Source organism: Mustela nivalis, assembly GCF_964662115.1.
Source record: "Mustela nivalis genome assembly, chromosome: 2".
NCBI lineage: Eukaryota > Metazoa > Chordata > Mammalia > Carnivora > Mustelidae > Mustela > Mustela nivalis.
This window is the reverse complement of record NC_139021.1, coordinates 157,714,503-157,742,390: the sequence shown is the minus strand read 5'-3', so window position 1 is coordinate 157,742,390 and position 27,888 is coordinate 157,714,503. Positions and strand designations below refer to the sequence as shown.

At 53.0% G+C, this 27,888-nt stretch overlaps 1 protein-coding gene across 1 annotated transcript; it reads left to right on the top strand.

Annotated features, from left to right (window-relative positions):
• Nucleotides 1-120: 120 nt before the first annotated feature.
• PYROXD2 (pyridine nucleotide-disulphide oxidoreductase domain 2) lies at nucleotides 121-27,246 on the top strand. The gene is made up of 16 exons (XM_082722260.1): nucleotides 121-299; nucleotides 4,584-4,603; nucleotides 6,882-6,975; nucleotides 7,059-7,132; nucleotides 12,471-12,626; nucleotides 14,779-14,932; nucleotides 16,687-16,748; nucleotides 16,845-16,942; nucleotides 18,948-19,089; nucleotides 19,500-19,634; nucleotides 20,936-21,008; nucleotides 21,247-21,403; nucleotides 23,558-23,712; nucleotides 24,377-24,483; nucleotides 26,217-26,337; nucleotides 26,996-27,246. Exons 1-16 carry the CDS (start codon nucleotides 173-175, stop codon nucleotides 27,064-27,066), a joined length of 1,746 nt encoding a protein of 581 aa, XP_082578386.1. The 5' UTR covers nucleotides 121-172; the 3' UTR covers nucleotides 27,067-27,246.
• The last annotated feature ends 642 nt before the right edge of the window (nucleotides 27,247-27,888 follow it).

The window sequence follows — 27,888 nt, the reverse complement described above, 5'->3', positions numbered from 1 at the left end:
CCTGAGACTCTGTCCCGTGTGGACTCTGCGAGCTGCCTGTCCTCATGGCCCAAAGCCAAGTACAGCAGCTGGACTGCTGCTCCTCCTCTCTTCCGGTTTGCTCTGCCCCTCCCCCTGCCTGGGCAGCACAAAGCTGACTAGAAGCAAATTCCTGGCCTGGTGCTGGGCAGGAATGGCTGCAAGGGGCCCAGGTCTCAGCAGGGCCTTGGGTGCTTCTCCCTGCCCGGCTTGGAGGCGAGCTCACTGGGGAGCCAAGGGACGCCTGAAGCCTGAGTACGATGCCGTGGTGATAGGAGCAGGTAACAGGGCTGTGCCCGAGCTGAGGGGCGGGGAGGGCAGCCCTGCTCTGAGTCCCGGGGACAGGGGGGAGGGGTATTCCCAGGCCCCACACTTCCCTCTGCTCTGGGCACAAGCTGGTCTGGATTTGGGCCAGAGCAGGGGTGGTGGTGGAAAGTCTGCTTAGTCTGTGAGCAGGCACTAAGGTTGTGGGCTGGCTCTGCCATCAACTTGCTCCGTGGTCTGGGGCAGTTTCTTGCCCTCTCCAGGCTTGGATCTTCCCTTCTAGAATGACCAGGGAGGAATAGGTGAGCTCAAGAGTTCCCACGTATCTCTTGCAAAATTAGCTAGTTGCCACCACATTCTTGGAAAGCAGAAGGTACACAAGGGTTGGGAACAAAGAGCCTTAGCATAAAAGACCCATGAAATCCCGCCACCCTGAGTGCCCTGAGTTCTGGTTACCACCACCTCCCCCCTAGGACTACCCATTCCCTGAGGAAACTGGGAGATTCCTTAAAGAGGAGTTAGGAAAAAATAGAAATGAGTTGCAGGGTTACTAGCACATGTCTGGGGAGGGTGACAACCCCTGTTGTCTTGGATATCGGGCATGTAGGGTCCTGTTGCCTTTGCTCACCCCCAGGCTGCGGGTGTCCAATTCTGCCCCGTGACTGTGGGAGGCCAAAGGGCCTGGACCAGGTTGTCTTTGCTCAGAGCCTTTCATTCACACTCCTGGGCCCCAAATGTCACCTTCTGGCATTCTCTCCCATTGGGCTTAGACAGACAGACAATGGCAGGATCGAAAGAAGATGCTCATCACTGTTATAAAGCTGCGTCCTATCCTGCCAGATCTTTATATGTGCTCTGAGAGCAGTCACGGCCAGAGAACATTCCAGTGGCCCCTCCAGGGAAAAATGTCTGTGAACATACATAGGGAAGCTCATGATAAATACTGAAATAAAAGACGTAGAGCAGACACATTTACAAATAAGATACATAGTACCCTTAAGTTCCAGGTAGCCAACTGGCTCTCACCAAATTTCTGTGCTTTTTGCTAAACATAGCAGCAAACCTGTGGTTACCCTCTACCAATCCGGCCAGCTTGGAAAGGAACAAGGCTTGCCGTTTGCACTGAATTTAAAAGAGTAGAACCGACAGGAAGCAACAGTCCTTTCTGAACTTCACTCGTGCAGTAATGGGAGGGGCTTAGCTCCATCAGATGACCTTTCTCCTGCACTGAGAGAACATTCTTTCGAGGTCTGTGCTGTTCGCTGCAGAGCAGTGGCAACCACAGGCACACAGCCGGGTTTCATCCACACTGTTAGTGTTTTCTCCATCACTTTCTCGCGTGGATCCGCCAACAGAGTCACACCGCCCAGCCCCGAGGTGGACGGTCGTCTGGCTTCCCTGGTGCAAGGGCTCCCATCACGGCCTTTTGCAAGTTGCCACCGTGAGGGGCTGGCTGTGTGTGCCCCTGGGAAGGAGGCACGGCCGCTCACGGCTGCTCAGAGGTAAAGAACCACTAGAACGAAGGTAATTGTAAACTGTGGCGAAATGATGAGGAAGTGACAAGTTTTGAGTATCGATTACCTTTGTTTTCAATATAATGTATTTCACTGTAAGTTTATAATAATCTCAGTTTTAACAACGGTGGCCTTTGACGACCATCACAAACATCCCAGCTGGGGAAAGCCAGCTCCAGACTTCAGTGACTGGACTGGGCTCCGTACCTGGAAGGTGTTCCCCCCACCCCCTGCTTTCCTGCCCTTGGTGACAACACAACCCCGATGTCTCCTGACAGGGAGGGTTGACTCCGGGTCACCAGAGGCCTGAGTAACTGGCCCGCACGTCTGTGAGCCTCAGGTGTGAGTTTTTCCTTGACATTGTTTCTGCCATTGCTAAGCATTCAGGGCAGCCTGGTTTAATTAAGGGAATTTGGGAATCAAGTGAGGAACAGAGTGGCACCTTCGGAGAGAAGGGTTAGCTCTGCTCCCTGAGGTCACACCAGTATCCAGGGGCCTTGAAGATGAGCCCTGATTAGTCCCTTGACTAAATATGCCCAAGAATGACCCAAGGAGCTTATTAAAATGCAGTTCCTGGCCCCTGTCCCTGGTGATTAAGATTCAGGGAAAGTCAACACATCCGGCCAGAATTTAGAGCGGGTTGGGTGCAGGGGGCTGCAGGCCACACTTGAGGACCCACGTGCCTGGCTGTCTGTGGATCCCTGGAGTCAGGCTGGAGACAGTCAGAGCCTGCAGCTTCAGACCCCCTCAGGAGGAAAGGACAGATCACTGGAAGCCCAAGGAGGGCTCAGGCAGGACTAGGGATGGGGTGGTGGAGGGCCAAGGGTCCTGAGCTGCTGGAATCTTGACCTTTGTCATTTAAGGTCTGTTTGTGCCTTTGTGGGCTCATGTGGGATGATGGAACTGGACCCAGTTGCCTGGAAGCCTTCATTTTCCAAGATTTATGATCAGCATATTTAAGAGACGAATAGCTACCATTTATCGCGGGGCTGCTGAGGGTCAGGTGCTCTGCATATATTACTGGTTATTCTCGCCCCAACACTGCAAGAAGCCTGAAGCTCATGGCCCATTAGAAAGACTCTCTGAGAGCCACGTCTTATAAATAGGAACCAGCTTGAGCCCGGGATGGTCGGCCTTTAATTTGATAAATGTATTTGAGAGCAGGGCTTTCCAAACCCACGAGTCCATCCAGCAAAGCTTCTAAACCAGAGCCCTGGGTGTGGGGCATAAACAATGAGTCTTGGAGCACTGAAAAAATAAAAATCAAATTTAAAAAAAAGAAAAAAAACTTTTCAAAAATACATAAAAATAGCATATTAACCATTCCCTTTTAAAGGAAATATAATCAAATAGATCACCACCTGCTTATCACATGGTGAGTTAATATGAGTTCGTGAAACTTTTGTTTCTATGGATACATGTGTATGTGGGGTGGGGGCCAGGTCGTGGAGTAAGACACGCTCTCCCTGTGGCTTGTGCTCAAAGAGGATTGAACCACTGATTCGGAGATTCCTTCAATGGAAGAGAAGTTGGCTCAATGACCTCTAAAATTCTGGGTGTCTCCGTGTGGAAAATGTTAAACAAAGTCAGCTCAGCCATGAAGAAATCCATCATGTGGGTCATCGCTGCCTCCTATTTATGGATGTTTGTCAAATTAATGGCTGAAAGTTTGATTTGAGTGAGCGCCGGGTTCAGGCTGGTGCTCCGAGAACATAGTCTTCTACTGACATCTTTGAAGACTCAGAGTGACCTTCTGTCACCAAGGAGAAACACGTGCCGCGTGTTGCAGATGAGACCCGTCCCCATTACCTGAAAACAACCCAGGCCTGCTGTCCGCCCCGTAAGGGCTTTCTCATAAGCAGCTACATTTATCCTGAGAGTGAGGCAAGAGACTCCCAGCCCCTGGCCGTGCTAGACCCACCTGCATCAGAATGACCCCTCGGGCTTGTGAGAAATCCATCCCCTGTCCCTGCCCAGCAGACTCTGGGGAAGGGTTTTGAATCCTCGTTCCCACAAGTTCTCGGATGTCCTAAAGCTTCTCAGAGCAGGAGAGGCACTAGTGTGCAACCTGAACCCTCAAGTCAAGTTCAGGGGTCCCAACCCAGGGGCGGCCCTCCTAAGATTTTGGAAAAGAAACACGTAGAAGACAGATAAATTCGCCTAGTCAGCCGGCACCCCTTTAGCACATGCTGAAGCCGTATGTGTTTAATGACTTCCTTTGAACTGTTCTTATTCGGGGAACATTGGTGACTGACAAAGACAAAGCCATGTGCCTGAAGCCCTCTGGGACACTAGAGCGGAGCACACTTGGGCAGAAGCAGCTGTGTTTGCTGGCAGCCGTCCGCGCACCCAGCATAGCCCCTAGACGGGGAATCTGTCCCAGTGAGGGGGTCCAGCCCCAGCGTAGCAGCCAAGGAAACTGTGACGCACTCTCCACCCATCACCTGCTTGTTCCCAAGTGACGGAAGTCCAGCAACGCAAGGCTTCATGAGATAGCTTTTGTCCGATGACTGTGGGTTTCTCCTGTCCCTCACTCCAGCCTAGAGCCACAGGCCAGGCCAGCTTTTTTTCAAGCTAGGGCAAGAGCCAGGGTTTTCTACACACAGACCAGGTGACTTATGGCATCAAACAAGATGCTGTTAACACATCCAGGTACAGGAGGTAGAACTCCCTGCTACTTCCGCAGAATCGTCACAAGCATGGGGACAGGGGTGGGTGACCCCAAGGAGCGTGTCTATGTGCCCACTGACCACTGTTGCTTTCCTCCTCCCCCTTGTCTCATTGCAGGACACAACGGGCTCGTGGCTGTGAGTACCCACCCCCCGCGCCCGGCTTCCCTAGCCCCTGCACACGTGGCTGCTAGCCAGACGCAAGGAAGCTGGCACCGAGAAAGCCTGCAAGGTGCCGGCCGGGGAGAGGAGCCCAGCCAGCTTGTCTCCTCTCCCTGGCCCCCACAAGTGGCTTTCGAATGGGTATCCACAGTAGTTAAGGAGGCTAGCAGGGGCTCCCTTTCCTTTCCTTAATGTATGTGCATTTCCCCCATGACTTTGGGAGAGTCAGGGGGCTTTCAGAAACAAGACGATGACAGGGTGGGAAAGTATGTAACTGGCAGAACCAGGGAGACAGGTTAGAGCCTCGGATGCTGGGGCCAGGTGGGGCCCTCTGACTACAGATTATGGGCAGCCCCCGTGCTCCCCAGCTGGGTCAAGGCTGAAGTGCCCAGCAGCTACATGGCCCCAAGTGCATCCCGGAGAAAGCAAGGAAGCCAGCCTAGCAGAGGAGGCAGGGCCCTGCTCCCAACACCAATGGCTCCTCCAACCAAAGCTGAGCCAGGCCAGGCAGGGGTAGCCTAAGGCTGTGCTTCTCAAACTCTGGTCCCGGCACCCCTCCGAGGCCACTATGTGTGCCAGAGGATGTTCACAAGACAAACTTGGAGCATCTCCCTGAAGCAACAGCTGCTCCAGGATATCGATACAGGGGAACTCAGCATGTTGGGGAGGGTGGGCTAGGAGACCGGTGATCAATCTGAACACTTCCCTGACATACTAGTTTTACGTGAACGTTTTACAGGGAGCATTATGTAACTCAACCGATCAGTAATTTAAAACATGGATTCTATGCTAATAGAAACACAGGTTCGTCCTCCAGCTCTGCCACTTCCTATCTGTGAAGGTCAAGGCAAGTTGTTCAGGCTCTCTGAGCCATGGTAGGATGGGAAAAAAAAAAAAAAACAGCCTATCTCAGAGTTGCTGTGAAGCGATCAGAGGACATGCTTCAAGGACCTGCTATCCAAGGTCTCCCAGATGGGGACTCAGTCCAGGGGAGGCTGGTGTCTGTGCCCCCAGCCCAAGACCCAGGGCCCCCCAAGCACAGCCCTGCAGTTCATGGAGTCAGGGGGTGACTGGCTGTGGGGGCTTGGAGGTAGGGGGGCCGTGAGGCAGCTCAGGAAGGAGGGGGTTGGATGAACCTGTTCTAGAATTTGACCTCTGGTTGGATGACTAGGGGGACAGTGTGAGGATGCAGGGTCTGCTCTAGATTGGAAAGTGGAAACACCCCCGTGGCTGGGCATCTCGATGAATCTTACCTATCAGGGAGGGGGGCCTATAGGAGGAGAGGGTGCCTGGTAAGGAAGTAGCAGCCACTTATTCTGGCTGAAAGAGGTGTAAGGTATTTTGTGGGTGACTAAGAGCCCTTGTGTGTACTCAGACAGAATCATGAAGTGGTCTTGCTCTGCCTAATCTTCAGTGGTCTCAGAACCTGCTTGTCCAAGGTGCCATCATTCTGGGAGGCTGTTCGTAGCTAATGTGAGAACAACACAGCCTACCTTTGAGGGTCAGGCTGTGTCCCAGTACCAGGGCGATTCTGCTTTCTTCCTCACTGGGATGGGTCAGGAGTATAGGTCCTCGGTCCAGACCCTCTGGGTTCAATTCCCAACACCTCTCCTCAGGAGCTCCATGAGCCTGAGGCAAGCTGTTAACCTCCTTGGGCCTCCATTTCTTTATCTGTGAGATGGGGAGAACCATGGTGCCCACCTCTAGGGTTGTGAGCTGGATTAAACAGTGTCTGGCAGTGAACTTTTATTAATTTACTTTTTAAAGATTTTGTTTATTTGACAGAGAGAATGAGCACCAGCAGGGGGGAGCAGGAGGCAGAGCGAGAGGGAGAAGCAGGCGCCCAGTGTGGGCCTGGATCCCAGGCCCCTGTGGTCATGACCGAAGGCAGATGCTTAACCAACTGAGCCACCCGGGTGCTCCTGCCTCTCCGTGCTTGTGAGGAGGCATGAGGCTTGCCCCAACCTGGGGGAGCTGGGCAGCCCGGGCAGGGCTGGGCACGGTGCAGTAGGACTTCACAGAACCAGGCCATGCAGGAGGGAAGGTCACCGCTGGGACACGGAGGGGCAGGAATAGTCACGTCGCGTCTCCCAAGACATCTGGGCAAGTGGGAATTCATGGAGGAAGCAAGGGAATGGCATTCCCAGAGGCAGGAACAGCATGAGCCTAGGGCCAGCAGGCCGGCCCTATAGCGGGACCCCTGAGCCAGCAAGTTGGTCCCCGGGATGAAAGGAGGGCCCTGTGTGCCCTTCAGGCGGCATACCTGCAGAGACTGGGGGTAGACACAGCGGTCTTCGAGAGACGTCCTGTGATCGGGGGTGCAGCTGTCACAGAGGAGATCATCCCAGGTAAGCCCTGAAAGGTGATGTGGGGGTGGCAGAGGGAACCGCTGGTGACTGCTGGTGACTGTCTTCACTGGATTCTGTTTCAGGGTTTAAGTTCTCTCGAGCATCCTACCTTCTCAGCCTGCTGAGGCCGCAGATTTACACTGACCTGGAGCTGAAGGTACAGCCCCCCAGGGCCCAAAGATGGGGGGGGGCAGCTCCAGCTTCCCAACCTGGGTGAGGCCTCCCTATTTTGTGCCCACATGGTTCCCTGCACCTGGGGTGTCTCTTCCATTGGAGGGTCTGTCCGCCCCACATGCTCTCCTCAGTGCGGGCCCACAGATGGGCTTTGTCTAGCCCACCCAGGGTCTTACAAATGGGAAATTTCACAGAAAAAAATGGATGTCTTTTGAAGAACGAGACTTTGTGTCTTGCATGGGACTGGGGTTCCAGCTCTGCCGGGCCCCATCACTGCCTGGCGTCTCGCCTGGCCCTCGCTGATGACCTGCCTGAACCCTTGGGCCTCCGACAAAAGCCTGATCTCTGCCCTCATTCAACTTTATGTCCTGTTACCACCGTGGGCAGCTTGAGCCCAAAGCTGGCCCCCAGGGACTTTCACCTCCTCTGACTCCCGGGCTGCTCTGAGGGAGTCCCGAGAATGCTCAGTGCCCCTTGCCGACTTCTAGTCAGCTTAACCTCGGTCCACAGGCTGGCCCAGCTCGGCCCTGTCCTTTCAGATTCCTGCCACCCCTGCTGCCTCTTTCGGAAGCTGGGCGACCACATCCCTGGGGCCCTCTTAGCCTCTCTCCGCTGGGTGTCTCTGTCACCTCCACTCGGGAAGAAGGGTCCTGTGTGTCATCCGTGTGAGAAGCTGTGAGCATGTGAGCACCAACTTTGCTCTAAACTGAAAGTTTGAAGTTAATAAGACATTCAGCCACCGTTGCCTACTGGGAGAGAAATTGAGAGAGAGCGCGTGAGCGAGCCGCTCGCCAGGCAGGACAGGATGAAGTCCAGCCAAGGCCCGGGAAAGGGTCTCGGTCTTCAGCCCATGTCAGACCACAGTTGAAGACAGCTTGCAAACACACCAGTTACACACAGTGGCAGACGTGGCTGCGGGTGGGGACTGTGGGTACACCCTCTTTGTTTAAAAATATAACTTACAAAAACTCAGGATCACAGAATAGAAATTTTTACGTGCATATTCTCTTTATAAAAATAAGTTACTCACTTGAGTGGCGCCTGGGTGGCTCAGTCGGTTAAGCGTCTCCCTTCAGCTTAGGTCATGATCCCAGGGTCCTCGGATCGAGCCCCGTGTCGGGCTCTCTGCTCACTGGGGAGTCTGCTTCTTCCTCTTCCTCTGCCCCTGCTCGTGTGTTCTCTCTCTCTCTTGCTCACTGTCTCTCTCCCTCAAATACATAAACAAAATCTTAAAAAAAAAAAAAAAAAGTTACTCCTTTGAAAATGGCTTCTTCCATAGGGTTTCTTTAACTAGGAACCCCCCCCCCACCACCGAAATGAGTATATGCTTTGACCTGCTGCCTTGGGCGGCATTAATAGGAGCATGGTGCTCAAATCAAGGGAGAAAACAGTCCTACTTCATGGTACACAGAACTAACTCTATGTGGAGTACGGAGCACCTTCTCTAATAGGACACTGGCAGGCTGGACAGCATTTCTAGGAGGGCAGCTAAACTCTGGGAATGTTCTGTTTCCAAACAACAGTAAAGAACAGTTATTTCAGCAGTGTACAACTCGGGCTACGAGCTCTAAGGCTCTAGCTACTGGTCTTCACCTATGAGGCAGGAATGTTAGTGTCCCATTCTATGACGAGGGAACTAAGGTTCTGGGATGTTAGGTTCACACACTAGGAAACGATAGAGAACTTGAACCGGCCTGGCTGCCTCCCGCTGCCTGTTCTTGGGCTCCCACGTTCCAGCACAGGCATCCTAGAGCCATCCTGCTCAGCCCCACACCTTCCAGCACATTGCAGTTTGCAGGGGACAAGGTCACAGATGGGAGCTTCCCGTGCAGCCCAGCCTGAGCTCACAGACTCTGAGACCTAACGGGCCAACTTGAATCCCTCCTGATGGTTTTATTAGCTGCCACATGGTGCCTCGTCTTCCTCGTCAGCAAGATGAGGATGGTAAGACTATTGTGGCGGTTAATAGGTTTGTCTGGGGCATGCTGTGTACCCCAAAATTGCCAGCTAGCATTATGACTCCCGTGTCACATTTGAGAACCTGAGGTTCCAGAAAGATAAGACAGCATCCCTGGGGCCTCTCCCCAGTTAGACCAAGTCCTCACCTGAAGTGTGAGTCTTGGCTTTGGTGCCACTGCCTCTCTTGCCACCCTTGAGCCAGAGGATGGTTTCCCCCACCCACATGGGGCCTCCATGGGGCCTGTCTCCTGGGTCTTGGTTTCCATTGCTGTCACCGAGAGCATCAGATTCGATCACCTCCTGGTTCTGTCCACTAGATAATGGGTTTGCTTTAAAAATGGCCCCACATTAATTAGTGGACTCCAGGCTGGGAGGGTGGAGTTCTGCCCTGGTGGGGTCTTTCCTCGCACGTCAGCACGCAGCCACCTTGTCCAGCTCTTCCTGGGCCAGCCTGGACCTCGTTCAAGTGGCAACCCCTTGTCTTCCCTTCCCTTCACTAATAATCTTCTGGGTCTCAGCCAGATCGCTGTGCTCCTGCTTTACTCCCAGAAACCTAAGTCAGGGCTCTCCAACTTTCAAGTCTATCAGTACAGCCTGGGAAATTGATGGGACCCTGACCCAAGAGCTGATTCTGCAGGACTGTGGAGGGGCTGAGGACCACAGCTTTGGGATCTCTCTGGTCCCTCGTATATACCTTTCCCCTTCCTAGCAATTTCCACCCAGCTGAGAATGCTCCTGGGGGAATCAGAAGAAGGGTTCTGTTGTTATAAGAGGAAAACTACATGATCTAAGCAAATCTAATGGGGATTTAACATCTCTCTTCTTATTCTGACATCACATAGCTAAAACCATCAAGAATGACAAAGGTCAGGGTACATGGGTGGCTCAGTGGGTTAAAGCCTTTGCCTTTGGCTCAGGTCATGATCCCAGGACCCTGGGATTGAGCCCCACATCGGGCTCTCTGCTCAGCAGGGAGCCTGCTTCCCTTCCTCTCTCTCTGCCTACTTGTGATCTCTCTCTGTCAAATAAATAAATAAAATCTTAAAAAAAAAATAATGACAAAGGTCCAATTTATGAGAAAGTCCTGGAATTAGATGAAAAAATTACTCCTATTCAATTAGTTATACTGGAAGCCAATCTTGGGTCCCTTATTTGGGATGGGCTATTGATTTGTTCATTCAGTAAATGCTTCTGAGGCCCTGACTTGCGTCCCTCGCTGGGAGAAGCCCTTGGGGATACCATGGTGAGGGAAGGAGCAAGGCTTCTGCCCTTAGTAAGAGGACTTCAGGTAGAGCAAGTAGTACCCGAAGAAAGGAAAACAAGACAATATCATAGTGAGGGACCAGAGGTCCAGCCTGGGTTGCCTGACCAAGACAGATTTCCTGAGGAGGTGACATTTAAGCTGACACGCAAACACTAAGGAGTTACCGGCCTTGTGGTCACCTGAGCAGAGGGTGTTCCAGTCAGAGGGAGGTAGAGATGGACAGGCCCATGGTGGAAGAAAGCAGACAAGGGACGGGGCGGCAGATGGTGTGAGAGAGGGGCCGGGACCAGCTGAGATAGGGCTTTGTAGGGTGTGAGGGAGGGACTGCAATTTATCCTGAGCACCACGGACAGAGGAAAAGGAGAGATGGGATTTGTAATGTTGCGAAAGGTCAGTCCACCTGTTGGGTGCTGTGGAATGTGGTGGAAGCAGCTGTGGTCACAAGGAGACGGGCGAGGCAGCAGCTGCAGGGGTCTACAGGATGGTGGCTTGGGCTGAGGGGCGGTGGAGGCGGAGAGAAGCACGCGACTTCCGGAGAGACTGGGCCAGTGAGACGTGGTGATGGATGGTCTGAAGAGGAAGGAAACGGAGACACTAAGGATGCTTCCTGGGTGAGAAGGAGTTGACTGAGTCGAGAGAGCGAAACCAAGCTGGAACTTCCTCCAGCTTAGATCAGAGACATTTCCCCAAAGTGGAGTGAGGAAGGACCCTGGAGGACCCTGGAGGTCTCCCAGCCCAAACCCCTACCAACGTTTGGATTCACCTCCACAGTGTGCTCCATCTGTGGCGATCCCACCATCTGGAATATCTCCGGCTTGGGTAATCGTCAGTTGTAACTGTTGTAGAGGGCTTTTGGTTTCTTTGTATTTTCTAGAATTTCTCCTCACAGCTCTTGTTTCTGCTCTGGACAGGTCCCCTGTCTGAAACATGGCATTCATTTATTCAATCAACAGAATACATGTTCATTGTAGTACCTCAGGGGCTGGGGATAGAGCCCTGAGCAAAGGGACTATAACCCTGAGCCCACAGAGCTTACAGTCTACGGGGGGCGGGGCGGGGTGGGGGAGACATGGGGAAACTAAGTATGCGGTTAGCCAGGTGACAGAGAGTGTTTCAGAGACAAAGCAGGCTGAGGGGACCGGAAGTGAGGGGTGTGGAAGGGAGGTCTTGCCTGTCGGGTGATAGCAGTCCCTGGGAGAGGGAGCTGGCCACATGTCTGGGAAAGAAGTCTCTAGATGCCAGATTCACCAGGTTAAACATGTTAAAGACGTACAGCTTTCAGTATGCTGATCATCCCTCAATAGAGTGGTTTCAGAAAAAAGGCGTCTCTGGTGGGAAGAGTAAGTCTTATTTGTGGGGATAGCACAGGTCCCTTTTGTATTATCTATACTCCATCAAAAAAATAGCTGTGCTCTTGGAAAGTTCTGTTTGCCAGTCAAATATTTGTAAATCAAATCATATTTTAAATACTTTGAGGGAACTTCCCTTTAAAGTGACCCTGGAGTAAATGAGTCTGCAAAGTAAATAAAATTTTTGGATGTGAATAATTTATCTACCTTATAAGTATGGATTTTCACATAACCATTACTTTCTTGTGTCTTTCTACATTTTAATTATTTATTTCTGAAGTGGGGGTAGTTATAGACCAGTGCTGAGAGACAAAGCTTTGGAGTCACAGAGATGTGGTTTTGAAATCTAGACCCACCTCCCAAGGTGACCTTGGCCAACTTCCTCCTCTGCTCTGAGCCTCTGTTGTTGTATTTGTGCAATGAGGACCATTAACTTCATTGTTATTGTGAGGTGATCGTTGTAAACCCCAGGACAGTCACTGGCACAGGGTAGCATGGTGTGCTACGATGTGGCATGGCGGGGTTCGGTGTGGCGTGGTATGGTGTGGTGTGGTAGGGTATGATGTGGCCTGCCAAAGGATGCTTGGGCGAGAGCGCTTTTGTATACTTGCATTAAAAAATAAGAAGCAGCAACACCTGCCTTGGGGAACCGTACTCAGGTACCCAAAAGGCTGCAAACAATCAGCGAAGGGTCAAGGGCAGAGGACACAGACCCCTTCAACTGTTGCTATGCTGTGTGTGTTCTGCAGAAACACGGGCTGAAGGTTCATCTTCGAGACCCCTACTCCTTCACCCCAATGCTGGAAGAGGGCTTGGGGAACAAGGTGCCCAGGTCCCTTCTTTTGGGCATGGACATGGCGGAAAACCAGAAGCAGATTGCCCAGTTCTCACGAAAAGATGCCCAGGTAGGGAACAGGACCAGCGACGGATCTCCTCCTCCCTCGCCAGCCTGTAGGTGGCTCTTGAAAGGAATTGGGCCTGGTTGGATCATCCTAGAACATGTTGTCCAAAGACCATGAGGGCTTGGACAGGCCATCTCTCCTGCCCTCGGAGGGCTCCAGTCTGCAGCAGCCTCTGATCTCAGATTTTTCAAAGAGGAGGGGATGGAGAACACGGATTACGACCAGTGGGCACTGGGGACACCTGGGTGGCTCAGTGGGTTAACCATCTTCCTTCATCTCAGGTCATGATCCCAGGGTCCTGAGCAGGGAGCCTGCTTCTCCCTCTACCCCTCCCCATCCACTCATGGTCACTTTCTATCAAATAAATAAAATCTTTAAAAAAGAAAAAAAAAGACCAGTGGACACTGGACAACCTCAAACCTGTGTGTTCAGTATGAGGCCACTGTTAGGTGGTCTCTGCCAGCAGAATTTCAAAAGGGAACCCGCTGGTATGTACTTATACTGCATGTGCTTTCCATCTCGCTTGCCTTTGGAAAGAACTGCAGGTGCTTATCAGTGTTAAAGCCCATGAAAGCCAAAAAGAAGGATGAAGGGAGGATCAGAGACAATTAAGGATGGAATGAACTGGATCAGGTATTTAGGACAAGAGAGTTATAATAAATATTCATTGGATTTGGCATCACTCCCCTGGCAGCCCAAGGCAAGAAATTGTCCAGGATGCCTTCCAGCAGACATACGTCTGAAGGAGAATGCACACTTTCTTCCTGGGAGTGCATCATAAGGAACTTGTTGGGTAGCTTCACGTATGCGAACCATGGAATAATGTTATGGGCCTGGTGTGCCTTTGAAGGAACAGATATTAGTACCAAGTCTAGGTATGACCTGACGGCATAGCATGAAGTCCTGTCTCACTGAGGACTTTTCCAGAAGAAGACCTAGATTAACACAATCCACCTGTGTTGCTTTTTGTACTCTGGTATTGGGTAAAACCAAGAGAACCACTGATACTCAGTATCTCTCCTAAGCCCGTGATGATCCAAATCACCTGGGGGGCCTGCTTTCTTAAAGCGCTTCTTTTCTGTGCAGTGGGTCAGGGACCAGAGCCTCCAGCTCCTCCTCCAAACCCTGACCATCTCAGCTGCCCTAGAGAGGAGCACAGGACGAGGCTATGTCGCTGGGCCTAGAGGACAGTGGCTGTGGCCTGGCCTGCTAGTGACCACAGGAGGAGGAGGCAGGGGCCACCTCCCACTGTGGAAAGTAAGGAAATATTTCTGGCTTTGTCTTCTCGCATTGTCTCATTGAAGGCGTGCTGTAGAGAAGGCTATTTAAGATCATTTGTACCAACACTTCTCAAACGTACTTCAGTGCAGAGCTTTTCTTTCTGCAACCTAATTAAAATTCCATGGATGTATTCATGAGTGTAGAGGAATGAAAAATTGAAAGCTGGGGTCTGAGGATCAAGTTAGGGCCCCCCAGGGCACAGGCATCCATCCCTGCTCCTGTCGCCCACCCAATGAAGGAACGAGGTGTGTCCTAACCACACTATTGAAATGGATTCTGAAGGGAGGGAGGGAAGGAGAAAAAGAAGAAACAAAGAAGGAAGGAAGGAGGAGAAAAGAAATGGATTCTGTTATTGGGGTTTGTGGGGTGAAGCGGTGTAGGCTTCTATTTCTGCATATGTCAAGAGAACAGAGGAGATCTGCAGACCAGGAAAGAACAGTCATCGTGCTGCTATACAGGGGGGAGAGATCTTACTCTCACCAGCAATATAAGGAAAGACAGGACAGAGAGAAGAAACCTTGCAGTGGTTTTCTGGTTTATCATGGAGCCCACAGGCTAGGACACTCGCCAGTTTTCTGTGGCTGACAGCTGGTCTCAGCCAGCACAACCCCTTGTCCCTCCCAGCACCCTGGTGGCTCGTGTGCTTGGGATCTCTCTGGCCTCCCCCAGTGCTGACATCAGCTCGCAGGCCTGGAACTGGGAGTAATTTACCACGGCCCAACTGAGCCAAGGCTGGGCGTGAGGCCTGAGAAGCCACGGAGGCTCAGCTAGGAGCCGCAGGCCACGTGGGGGTGGGATGGAGGCCGGAGTGTGGGGGCAGTGTCCCTGTGGGATGCTAAGCAAGGGGGTCTTGACTCAGAGCTCTCTGTTCCAGGCCTTTCCCAAATATGAGGTGTTCATGAATCGCATGGCATTAGCCATTGAACCTCTGCTGGACGCAGCCCCCGTGGACACGGAGGCCTTCCACAGAGGTTCCGTGCTGCAAAGGCTCCAGGCGCTCTCCACGCTCAAGCCCCTGCTGCAGGCAGGTAAGTCCAAGGTGCAGGCATCAGGTCTAATGAGTGACCTTTGGGGAGTTGAGCCCATTTTCTGGATGATTGGACATGAGCTTGAACCTTTAGGCACCTGCCCACTACCAGCAGTGGATAGGGGCTGCCCGGAGCACTGTGCCGAGCCGGTACTAGCCTCGCTGCCCGAGATAGAAAGCCTGAGACGGAGGCTGGTGTTTACACAGTTCATCTGGAAGGGGACCCCAAGGGGAAGGGCGGGTGCGGAAGGAGGGAGTCCATCACGGGGGGTGCTACTGTTGCTGTGGTCACCACCGCAGGCGACGGGTGCTAGCTCTTAGGGGGACCACCCACGCAGCCTCACAAGGGGTACCTCAAGACCATTCCCAAGAGAAAAGGGGACACATTGGTCCAACAGGTTCACGCCCCCACTGGTCCCAGAATGCTCCACGGGGCTTAACTCCCTCCTGGAGCATTAACTTCTGCCAAGTGGGTTCTCCTGTGTGTCCTGTCATGGTGCCAGAGACCGCCCCCCCCCCCCGGGATGAGATGAAGAGACACATCCTATAGATCTGAGGTGAGATGCTGTCGGGTTTGACGGCGTAAAGCTGACTTAAAGCCTGCATGGAGCTTGTAACCACAGTCTTGGCTAGAATGAGAGACAGGGGCCAAGGGAGTTTGAAGGGATGTCCCCATACACGAAGGATGCTAGATTTGGGCTCAGCAAGAAGAAATTCTGTGATGAACTAGTGATGTCTGCCACAGGTTTGAGAAGGGACGTTTCACCAAACATGCTGCTATTTTCTACCATTCCTCCACCATATGAAGGCCAGGTTAGCTCCTGCATTCTGGAAAAGCCCTGAATGAGTTAGCTCATACAAAATTGCTATGTAGCAGCTACAAAACTCAAGTAGCACATAAAAATAAACATCTGTTTCTCACGTGTCCATGCAGTCTGGTCTGGACTAGTCTCACATGTGGGTTTATGACTGGGGCACATCAGTCAACCTGCCTCCAGGGGCTTCCCACCCTCTTCCTGGAAACAGTCAGTTGGTCCAGGCCTGGCCATCTGACATCAATGGCAGAAGCATAGAGGTCAAGGGTGCAGGAGCAGGCCAGTTTTAAGCATCTGTTTGCATCCCGTTTGCAAACATCCCATTGGCCCAAGTAAATCACGTGGGTGAGCCCAGAGTCAAGGAACAGGGCAGATCAGCCCAGCTGCAGTTGGAGGCGCTGTGGAGCTGCAAGAAAAAGTGTGTGGCTATGGGAAGGATCTGAGCCAGTAGAATCTATCACGAAATATAAAAGTCGACATTGCCTTTCAGAAGACCTGTCCAAAGAGCCTCATGTGGTGAAATTTATTAAGCAAGTTCTAGTGCCAGACACTAAGCCAGGCACTGGGGCTGAAATTGCTAGAGATCACAATCTGTGCCCTGGGGGCCTTACTGTCAAGTTAGTCCCTGAGCTGGTGTGAATCAGCTTCTGAGCAGTGGACCCGCCAAGCTGGCAACCTCCCTGGGGTGGGCCTTAAAGAGTTCAAAGTAAGAGACTAAGGTACAAGTTAACACTTTGCAAAAATAATTCCAAGCACTAAAATGTATTCATGCCCGTGAACTTGCAAACACTGTACATATGTCATTTATTCCTTACAGTAGCCCTTGGGGATATGAAATATCACTCCCATTTTGCAGATAAAGAAATAGGAACAGAGATATTGTGGATGGGAAGGACTCCTTGACTGTCTCGATTTCTGTTTTACGGGTCTTCTCTTTTAGGTCGCGTGCTGGGAGCCCAGCTGCCCCAGTATTACCAGGTCCTCACAGCTCCAATTACAAAGGTAAGGGGCTCCCCAGCCTCAGGCTGGACCTCACAGGGAGGGAGACGCTCCCCCTGAGGCCCCTCTGCCCTTCTCCTTGACATTTTGCTGTCCCAGGTGCTGGATCAGTGGTTTGAGTCCGAGCCCCTAAAAGCCACTCTGGCCACAGATGCTGTGATCGGAGCCATGACAAGTCCCCACACTCCGGGGAGCGGGTGAGTGCGGGACGGGGGCCATGGGCTGCAGCGGGCGCAAAGCGACTCTCCCAACAAGGGTGCTAACAGCTGTTGCTCCGCCAGCGAACCAGGCACGAAGCCAAGTGCTCATCGAACCCTCAAAGCAACACCTGGGAGCCATGGTTCAGGGAAGGGACAGGTCTTGCCCCAGGTCACACAGCTGGTGGTGGCAGAGCTGATTTGCAGCTGGCCCTCCAGAATCTTCCTTTGTAGCCACTTCTCTCTCCTGCTGCAGTGGGAAAAGCCTCTCTCCCACTGTGGGAGCCCAACATGAACAGCTCTTTCCCCCCCTCCTCTTCCTCCTTCTTTTTCTCTCTCCCTTCTACCCCATCTTCTCTCTCTCTCTCTCCTCTTTCTATCCCTTCTCCTCCCACAAAGTTCCACTGCCCTTCTGTCCCCCACAGATCCTTTCCCTGGGTTCCAGAACACGCACACCAGACACCTTCATAAGGGTGGGGTGCTGCCCTTCCCTTTTTTGTGTGGGGGGAGTGTTGACAGCAGAGCCAAGAGGGGGCAGCAAGACCCAGTGAAGCCTGTACCTGTGGTGTGACTAAAGGAGCCCCTCGCAGGAGCAGGAGCAGAGGGAGTGTGCGCAAGCGTGTGTTAGGATAGAGGATGCTGCCAAGTGTTGGGCCATTTCCAGGACATCAGAAGATGCAGCTAGAAGCTGTCAACGTGGCTTTTCTCTCAAAGGACAAGAACCACCCTTGAAAGTGGTTTTTCAGCACACACTAAGCCAGGTCCAAATTCCCCAGGGCCATGGAAAAGGGGGTTGGCAACGGCGGCCCCACCTTGGCCAACTCTATGATCCACCCGCCAATTTGGATCTTCTACTGGGGCCTCCTGGCCTCTTTTCTGTGGCTCTCCTGGAGGCAAAGCTACTGCCCAGTGTGTGAAATGTGTCTTTAAGTAATTTGTTTCCTCATTAACCCCTCCAGTGAATACTGATGGAGCCCTTACCTGTGCCAGGTGCAGGGCCAGGGCGTGGAGGGCACTGAGATCCTCCTAGGAGGGTTAGACACAGGGTGAGTGGCACGAGTGGAGTTCTGTGAGGGCTGGGAAGGGGGTGGAGCAGGGAAGCCATGCTGTCCAGGGTCAGGGAAGGCTTCCGTGAGGAAGAGATATTTAATCTGAGACTCTCAGGACAGACATGAGGGAGGAAGGGGCTTCAAGGTGGCCAGATCAGTCCGTACAAGCGCTGGGGGCTGAGCCAGGACCATGTGGACGTTTGCTTTGGCAGAACTGCAGACTGCAAGGGACGGGTATGGGGAGCTGGAGACTGGCCATGCCACCGAGGGCAACGCTGAGTCGGCGAAGGCATCCCCAGAGAGAAGTGACAGGACTCGGCTAGGTTTTGTGATGGGGCTCCAGGTCGGCAGGGAGGAAAGAGTGGGAGAAGGTGGTCCAACCAGGAGGACATCACTGTGGGAGTTGAAGGAAGGGAGGAGAGACCTGGGCCAGGGAGGAGGCCTCAGGGGGCGGGAACAGGAACATTCTCTGGGAGGCAGGTTGATGGTGCCTGACTGCATGGAGGGAGTGAGGCACAGGGGCAAGTCACGACTGGTGCCCAGCTTCCTGTGGGAAACGGAAGCTGCCATCACAGGATGGGGAGAATGAAGGAAAAACAGGTTGGGGAATGGGGAAAGAGATGGGTTGCGGCTGCCTGGGTGGGGGGGGGGGACCCACTCCGGTGGAGATATCTGGGGTAGCCGGCGCTCAGGAGGGAGTTAGGGCTGCGGGTGTGGGATCACCACCGTGTGGTTGGGGCTATGGCTCTGCCTGTAGACGCATTTGCCTGGGGAAAGGATGTAGGGTGTGAGGCAATAGGCCTTAGAGGAGCCGAGAGCCCATTTTAAGGCTGATGAGAAAGGCAGCATGGGGGACGGAGAGGCTAAAGGTACCAGAAGGAAAGAGCTGTTTGCACCGAGAGCTCTGGGGAGTTAAACTGCACCTCCAACCACTGACCCCAGTGGTCTCTCCTCAGGTATGTGCTGCTACATCATGTGATGGGGGGCCTGGAGGGGGTGCAGGGGGCCTGGGGCTATGTCCAGGGTGGCATGGGTGCCCTCTCGGAAGCCATCATGAGCTCAGCCACGGCACACGGAGCAAGCGTCTTCACTGAAAAGGTGAATCCCCGCCCACCCCTTATCCTGATGATCTGTAGGGATCCCAGAATAGAACAAAATCCTAAATTCGGAAGGTTGCTCATTTTACCCATGCACAAAGTGGGGCTTTGGAATCAAGGGGCTGAGTTTATGCAGCCTGCTCTTGGCTGAGCAGCTGTCAATCAGGTCCCAGTTTTTCTGACCACCTCCCTTTGAATGCCCTGGAACCCCTAACGCCCATTAGAGCTGAGCCTCTGCGTTGGTGTGGGTGGACTGAGGTTTCCACGCTTTGCCGCAGAGCCCCGCAGGGTGGGTTCAGGTGGGGAAGCTGGGAGCACCCGGAGCAGCACGGACAATGGAAATCCCCCCAAGATCCAACCTGTATCTTCCTTCCTGGGGGGATTCTGGGGCCTCGCTCTGGTGGGTTCTAGACAGTGGCGAAAGTGCTGGTAAGCAATGAAGGGCGCGCCCAAGGAGTCGTGCTGCAGGATGGCTCGGAGGTGAGGAGCAGAGTGGTGCTGTCCAACGCTTCCCCGCAGGCCACCTTCCTGAAGCTGACGCCGCAGGTGAGCCCTGGGGGCTGGAGGCAAGACGTCTGTGCAGGGTGTTGGTCAAGGGCTCCAGGACCTCATGAGGCTGGGATTGCAAGCGCCAGGTGTCTCTGCGCTGGGGGAAGCCAGTCCTTCTCCCCCTGACCCAACAGTCAGGTAGCAAACAGGGAAGAAGCCTCAGATGTAGGGAGAAAGATCCAGGCAGAGGAGGTGACCTAGGCATGCAGCTAGCAATTAGCAGAACCAGATTTAGAACCCAGGTCTGACTTTTAATCCGGAGTTATCCTACTCCCCTGACTCACCGCTCTCACAAACTCTGATTCCTTCTGTGTCGGTTTTCTGGGCCTATCAGTGCTGCATGAAACCATAGCACAGCTTCTGGATGTTTAGTAAGAAGTCCTGCCTTGGCACGCAGAATGCAAGAATTCAGTTGAACTTGGCTGAGTTCGACTGATCTGGGCTTGCTCTTGCAAATTCCATCAGCTGTGGGTCAGCTGGTAGGGCCTGCTTGTCTTGGCAATAGGTTGTCTTGTGCTCAGGTTGGCTGGCTGACACTAGCCCAAGACAATTTCTGCTGGAATAACCAGGTTGACCAGCTCTGCTCTACATGTCTTTCACTGTCCAGGATGATAAGTCCAGGCAGGTTCTCGGGGTCTGGCAGAAGCCAAAAGTGAGCAAACTCACTCATGCAGGTGGTTTTCAGGATTCTGTTTGCCTTTTACTGGCTAAGCCTTTTACTTGTCCCAAGCCCAGAGTCACAGTGGGAAGATGTTACAAAGGTGTGTGGATACGGCGAGGGGTGAGGACTGGGGACAATTTTTGCAACCGATCACACCTTCCCTGTCCCCAAAACATATAATAATATGTCTATGAGTATGGAGCTCCCAACCATTCTTGGGACTATCTGAGGGCACAAGACATCAGGTTTTCTGAATAATTCCACTAGGAAAATTCAACAAACATCAGTTCAAAAGCATCTGGTCAAGATAATTCTGAGATAATCAAGACATCCAAGAGCTTGCAGACCAGAGGAGAAAGGTGGCCTTCGGCCATCTGGCCATATCCAAAGTAGGAGTTGGTGTGCGCCATTTGCATTTGCTGTGGGAAGTCAAAGGAAGAAGTAATCAGTGATAAGCTGGAGGGGGGCGGGGGAGGCGGTGCAGGGGAGCTTCACAGAGGAGGGGTTTTGGCTGAGCTCTGAACGATGGGAGGAATTTCTGGCAGTGGAGGTTGAGGGACCATCCTCACCGAAGGAAGGCGGCACCCCCCTGGGGGTCTCGGCCATCCCCAGGCCTTTCCATGGAACCTTCTTCCAGGAATGGCTTCCTAAGGAGTTTGTGGAGAGGATCTCCCAGCTGGACACCAAGTCACCTGTTACCAAGATCAACGGTAAGATTGCAGAGCTGTCTTTTTTTGACATTATCTGAGTGAGAAATCTCCCAGTTTGGGAAAAACTGACTTACATCATCATCTCTATCCCCTGACCAGCCCCCTTCCCTCCACCCCCATACTTTTTTTTTTTTTCCAATCCACTACTTGGGCGAGCAGGGTGATGGGTAGAGAAAGAAGATCCAGGAGGCCAAGGACATAGGCCTTTGGGCTCTCACCCTCCTCTTTGGTCCCTCAGTGGCTGTCGACAGGCTGCCTGACTTCCTGGCGGCCCCCAATGCTCCCGGAGGCCAGCCACGGCCCCATCACCAGTGCTCCATCCACCTGAACTGTGAAGACACACTCCTCCTCCACCAGGCCTTCGAAGATGCCGTGGATGGCCTGCCTTCCCACAGGTGGGTGTGCTCTGGGCTTTGTGTCCCCTGTGACACTCCTACACACATGGGCTGAGGAAGGGAGGGTGACTATCTAGACCCAAGTGAGGTTGCCTCTTCTTCGTGGGTCTTAACGGTCAGTGTCTTAGATCTACCTAAATCCATACTTAAGTTCTACGGATAGGAAGTTCATCCCAGGCGATAAATCCATGGGCCAGGGCAGGTGGGGAGTAAAGAGAAGGACACAGGGAGGCCAAGTGTCACAGATCAGGAGAAGAGGCAAGGGATGGCAGAGAGAAGAGCACTGGCATTTGGGGAGAATTGGAGAAAATGCTTACTGGGAGAGAAGGGGTCTCTCTGACTTGGCAGCCCATCAGAGGGCACACACTCCTCCGGTCCCCCTGCTCTGTATTTTCTTGTCACTGATAAGCTGCCTTCATGCAAAACTTTTAAGAGCATTTCCTACCTCCCACCCCAGTTGTATCTCCATCCTGGGAACAGGCAGGGATATTATAGGAGCAAGTACCTTTCCATACTATCAGTGGTCTGCCAAAGCTTGTTGAAAACTTGTTCTCTGTGGGACTCCATATTGAGTGTGGGTTAGGGGAGTCAGGGGTCAGGCAGGGGCAGGAAGGCACAAAACTTACCTTAGGGCAGGCACGCAAATATTTATAGCATGACATAAAGAGGATTGAGCCCTGTTCATTCATAAATATTCCAAGCCTCTGCTCTGCCAGGCTTAGTCCAGGGACCTGAGCACAGAGCAGCAAGCAAAGTCCACATGGCCTCTGCCCTCGGTTCACTGACCTATGGTGGAAGGCAAGACAATCAAACACGTACTGATAGTATGGCGAAAAATAGGTCAGAGGAGCAATGGTTCGTTAGTCTTCATAAGGAGGTCAGGAAAGAAAGGCATCTCTGACAGCATGGCATTTGAGCTGAGACCCAAAGTAAATGAGCACAAAGGTCTTATACATTATATCTGAGGAAAAAACATTCAGACAGAGGGCAAGTCATGTGCAAATGCCCTGGGGCAGGAGTGGACTACTGTGTTGGAGGCCCAGGAATGTAGCCAGAGAGGCTGGAGAAAGAGAAAGGAAGGAAGCAAGGAAAGGAAGGAAGAAAGGAAAGGAAGGGTCCCAGAGCAGCAGCCGGGCCCGTGTCAGCCTCTCCTGTCTTTTACTCTTGGAAAGTTTGTGCCAAGCCTGACTTCCATTTTGGAAAGACCACTCTGGCCACTGCTGGGAGGGAAAAAAAAAAAAGGCATCTGTTGCAATTGATTACTGTTGCAGAATCCAAAGGACAGAAGACGATGGCCTGGACCAGGGTGGGGACAGTGGAAGTGACGAGAAGTGGCCAGATACTGGGTATTTGAAGGTGATGCTGGCAGCATGTGCTGTTGGATGGGAAGTGGGGTTGAGCTAAAGAGGTGTCACTGGAGGATGGTGTTCGTCTTTATAAAAAGGGGGAACCTGTTGTGTAGGGGAAGGAGCAGGCTTTAGGCATTCGGGTTTGGACAAGTTGCTTTGGAGACACCTAGGGGACATCCAGGTTCATAGGATACATTGCAAGTGAGAGAGGCAGGGAGGAAGGGCATTTCACATGGCCTCGAAGGTGCTCGTATTTGGAGATGAGAGGGGAAGTGTGCTCCAAGTAGACGCAGCATTGTAAGCAGAGGAGGGGCGGGACAGGTGGGGGTTCTGTTGTGGGGCTTCAGCCCCAGCAGCTCTGGTTTGTTCAGGCTGCTCAGGGAAAGGTGGGCAGACAGTGCTAACCTGGGTTGAAATCTGGCCACCTGAGCACTTGCTGCCCTGGGCCTGGCCCCTTCCCTCAAGGGCGCTGTCTGCTGGGCCCTGGAGAGGTTTGAGACCATCAGAGTGCTGGCTGCTGTGGAGGCTGGTGGGGACAGGCACACAGGTGGAGGCTAGGAGGGACATGATTGCTGGGAGCAGTGGTGGTGTAGAGGTTCATCAGGGGCTGGGAGCTGCCCCTGCTGGTCTGGACCGTCCCAGGGGGTACGGACCCCACACAGGCAAGCAGCCACCACAGCCTCTCAGAAGCCCATCATCTCACCCTAGGCCTTCCTTCCTTTTGTCCCTGTCACCACTCCCAGCCCCTTCCCTCAGGGCGGCTGCCGCTCTTCACGCCTGACCGTCTCTCTTCCTCCTGCGGCAGGCCTATGATTGAACTCTGCATCCCTTCCGCGCTGGATCCCACCCTGGCTCCCCCCGGCTGCCATGTCATCTCCCTCTTCACTCAGTACACTCCCTACACACTGGCCGGAGGCAAGGTGTGGGATGAGCAGGAGAGAAGCGCCTATGCTGACAAAGGTAAAGAGGACAGACCGTCCTGTCTCCTGACAGCTGGGACCCCTCCCCTCCTGACTGCCCCGTTCAGGGTTAACACCTGTTCAGTCCCTTCCCAGCGGGAGAGAAGTACCCAACAGAAGCTGAGTCAACACAGTGAGTGCCTGCCAGGAACAGGCACTGGGCCAAGAAAGCCTAAAAGACGCAGTTCCTGTCCTTAGGTTGCTCACAACCCAGACGGGGTTTGGGGGAACCAATCTTATAAGACAATGTACTGTGTGAACCAAGGGAGGAAGATATTCACCAGACAAGGAGCGCTTTCCAAAGAAAGGGACATTTGAGCTGGGTTTTAAAGGATGAATAGGAGTTGGTCAGGCACCGGTGGGCATTCCAAGCAAAGAAACAACTTGAACAAACCAAGGAGGTGGGAGACGAGTAACTTTGCAGTTAGGTTTGGGGTGAGCAGGTGGGAAAGTGGGGTAGACCCATAGGACTTTGTAATGATTATTTATTTGCCCTGGACTGTTTTTATTTTTTGCTTATTGAGATATGATTTGTATGTGGTAAAATAAGTTTATTTTAAGTGTGTAGTTTAATGAATTTTCATAAATTTGCCAAGCTGTAGAATCCTAGCGCCTCCTCTTCTTCCTCCTCACGCTGTCTCATTTCTCTGCTCTTTGGTGCCCAGTGTTTGATTGCATCGAGGCCTACGCCCCTGGCTTCAAGAGCTCAGTGGTAGGCAGGGACATCCTCACACCACCTGATTTGGAGAGAATCTTCGGGCTTCCTGGAGGGGTGAGTCTAAGGGCCGCCTGGGTGGCTCAGTCGGTTAAGTCGCTGCCTTTGGCTCAGGTCATGATCCCAGGGGCCTGGGATCGAGTCCTGCATCAGGCTCCTTGCTCAGTGGGGAGCCCGCTTCTCTCTGCCTCTCCCTGCCACTCTGCCTGCTTGTGTGCTAGCTCACTCTCTCTCTCTCTGATAAATAAATAAATAAAATCTTTAAGAAAAAAAAAAAAAGACGAGGGGTCTCTCTCACCTTCTCCCCACGCCCCCCACCTTGGCATGCCCGCTCAGCTTTCTCTTGTCCCTCCACACCCGCCCTGAATTGGGAAGGCAGGATGGTGCGGAGACCGCAGTGGAAGGGGACAGAGAAGTGGTCCAACCTGGGGATTTGGGGAGGAGTAAGGAGATCAGACAGGAGAGACAGTGCCCGCTGAGCAGGTCACCAAGACCGTGGCCCCCTCTGTCTGGACACCCGTGGCCACCACTCCCATCTGGCTTTCTTCAGAGGGAACTCCCCTCTTAAGGCAATATGTCCTTGGACTTGCCTCTCTGATTGCAAAACCTCGCTGACACTGGGGTTAGAAGGAGCAGCTAGGAGGTCAGTCCACAAGGCAGCCACCAGCTTCGTATTCCTCCTGGTGGCTTCTGTGGGGTGAGACCAAACAGAGTCAGGCTACACAGGCAACCCGCCCAGCACCTCACAGAGACTTAGGATGAAAGAAAATGAAACACATCTCATTAATAATTATTATATTGATCACATGTTGAAATGATAATGTTTTGGATCTATAAGATTAAATAAAATATATTATTGACATTCGTTTCACTGGTTTCTTTTTAAATCTTAATGTGGATCCTAGAAAATAAAAATTGCATATGTGGCTCATGTTATGTTTTTATCGGACAGCACTGGTCTGAAAATAGAGCACAGGAGACTAGGCACTGGGGGGTGAGGGGGCAGAGCAGAGGGATGGGGGAGGCATCAGGCAGGCAGGCAGAGGTCAGGGCAGAGGTGAGGGGAAGGGTCTGCCTGGAGGCCCAGGCAGGGCAGGTGATGCCGCGCACCAAGGCGGGGAAGGTGCGAGAAAGCAGACTGGGCAGGGGAGGACAAGAGCTCAGCTCGGGACATGCTGAGAGCATTAGCGGGAAGGACATCCTCGTGGTGATGTCCAGCACGTGTCAGTCTTCTTGTCCAGACCTGTCCCGAAAGTCTGACCTCCTCCTACCCCGTCCCGGCCCTTGCTCCCCACTTCCTGGCTGCTCTGACACAGGCTAGGGGAGCAGAACCAAGCTGGAGTCCCCTGCCCCTTGCCTGCCATCAACAGTGACTTCTGGGACATGACTCCCCCCCCCACCCAGGGCCCAGGCTCAAGTGGGTGTCTGCACCAAGGGAAGGTGAGCCAGCTGCCAAAATAAGTCAAACCTCCCATCTTTCAAACACAGTGAGGAGGATTTATAGTTCTCAGCAAAACCCTTAAAATCTCCCTCTTCTTTTCCCTTTCAGTTCCTTTCTGCTCTGAAGATGCTCACCTTTCTTTCCTCCTGAAAATTGCTTCTGGAAAACATCCCCAGAGCAAGGATATGCACCTGTTCTCGCTCTTCCCCCTCCCCTTTCTGCTTCATAAGAATCCAAGAGAACATGCTAGAAGGAGAAGAACCTTCCTAAGCGGGGGGTAGAGAAAATCGAAAAGGCTGTAAAGCCTCTAACACTCCTACGTTAACCACTGTGGCCCCGCCTCCCGCAGAATATCTTCCACTGCGCCATGACCCTGGACCAGCTCTACTTCGCCCGCCCTGTGCCCCTGCACTCCAGCTACCGCTGTCCCCTCCGGGGCCTGTATCTCTGTGGAAGCGGCGCACACCCGGGTGAGTGCCCCGGGGCCCCTTCTCTGTGCCACTGGGATCAGCAGTAGAGGGATGCAGGGGGAGAGGCCTGCGAGCAGGGACCGCCTACAAGAACAAGCCATCCCCCATACTCAGGCTTCTTGGAGCGCAGGAACCGAGGGTGGGGGGCTCTGCCAGCTGGCCGCACCCTCCCCCTCCGGGGTAGCTCACACCTCCCCCTCGCGAGGTCTGAGAATAGGTCGCAGCGGTGGCATCCGAATGCCGACTTTGGGCTGAGAGAGACCCGTGTCCCTGAATCCCCCCTCCAAGTTTTAGACCAGTACGGGTTGGTAAGGTGTTTCTCAATTTAAAAACTCTTCCCAGCCTCTCTGCCAAGCCCAGCTGACCTCACCAAGGCTGCCCTTCCTCATGGACACGTCCGGGAGAGGTCTGTGCCCCCACCCTTCCCCCTTGAACCCTGAGTCGGTTTCACCCGCTTCCAGACTGAAGGGCGCACTTGCTTGGACCACGCGCTGGGCCCCCTGCCCAGAGGCCGCCTGGAATCTGTCTTAGTAGTCATCCGCGGGCTTCTCATGCCCACGGTCTGGGCGTCGCTCAGCTTCTCTGTGAGCCCTGGCCCAGCAGGCTCTCTGGGGAGGGCTGTGAGCGCAACTTAGCTTCTCCGGTGGTTGTCTTCCAGGAGGAGGTGTCATGGGAGCCGCTGGACGCAATGCAGCCCAAGTTGTCTTCAGAGACCTCAAGAGCATGTGACTCTGAACCAACTCTGACCTTGAGATTTTAAGTCCCCGTGGGGTCAGTGTCCAGGATACGGCTAGAGGCCGACAAGCCCTCGTGCTCAAGCCACATACAGGTTACGTTTGACACTTAATCTTGCACCCCTGACTTCCTAGATGGACTGGTGTTGTTTTATTAAAAACAGGGTCTTATATAGATAGTTTGTGGATTTTCTTCTATATATTTTCTATGTACTGGTAGATATTTGCATTTTTTTTACATCTTAGCTTTTTCTATTGTTAGTCAGTGCACATGACTATGTAGTAATGGGTGGGATAAGCTTATCTGAGGTACTCAGCCTTCGCACATCGGCTCCAAGCAGTCCAAAGCTCAAGGCTTCAATGCAAGCATCCCTACTCACCCCTGGGCCCCAACACCAGCTGGACCTGGGGACAGCCCCAGGGAGGCCTCATCTGCTGCTGTCCCACTCCTGGAAAACTGGAAGAAAGGACCCAGTTCCCTCACGGGACACAAAGCCATATAGGGGCCAGGGGTCCGAGCGAAATTTGGCATATCAAGCCATCAAAAACACCGTCAGGCAGCAGCAGTCAAGGGTAAGGATGAAGTGCGTGCAGCTGAGGGCCACGTGAGAGCTCACGTTCCTGGTTCAAGAGGAATCACACCCATGAGCTACACCTGATGCATCAGTAAATCCCTCAGTTGGAAACCCGTGTTATTCTCAAGTGAGCTGGGTCGTCACTCTTGACCAGAAAGATCCACACAGATGCCCCATATGCCACGCAGCTCTCCACCCTGCTTCTCAATTCCAGCAGCCAGGGCTGCTGCGGTCCAAGGGAG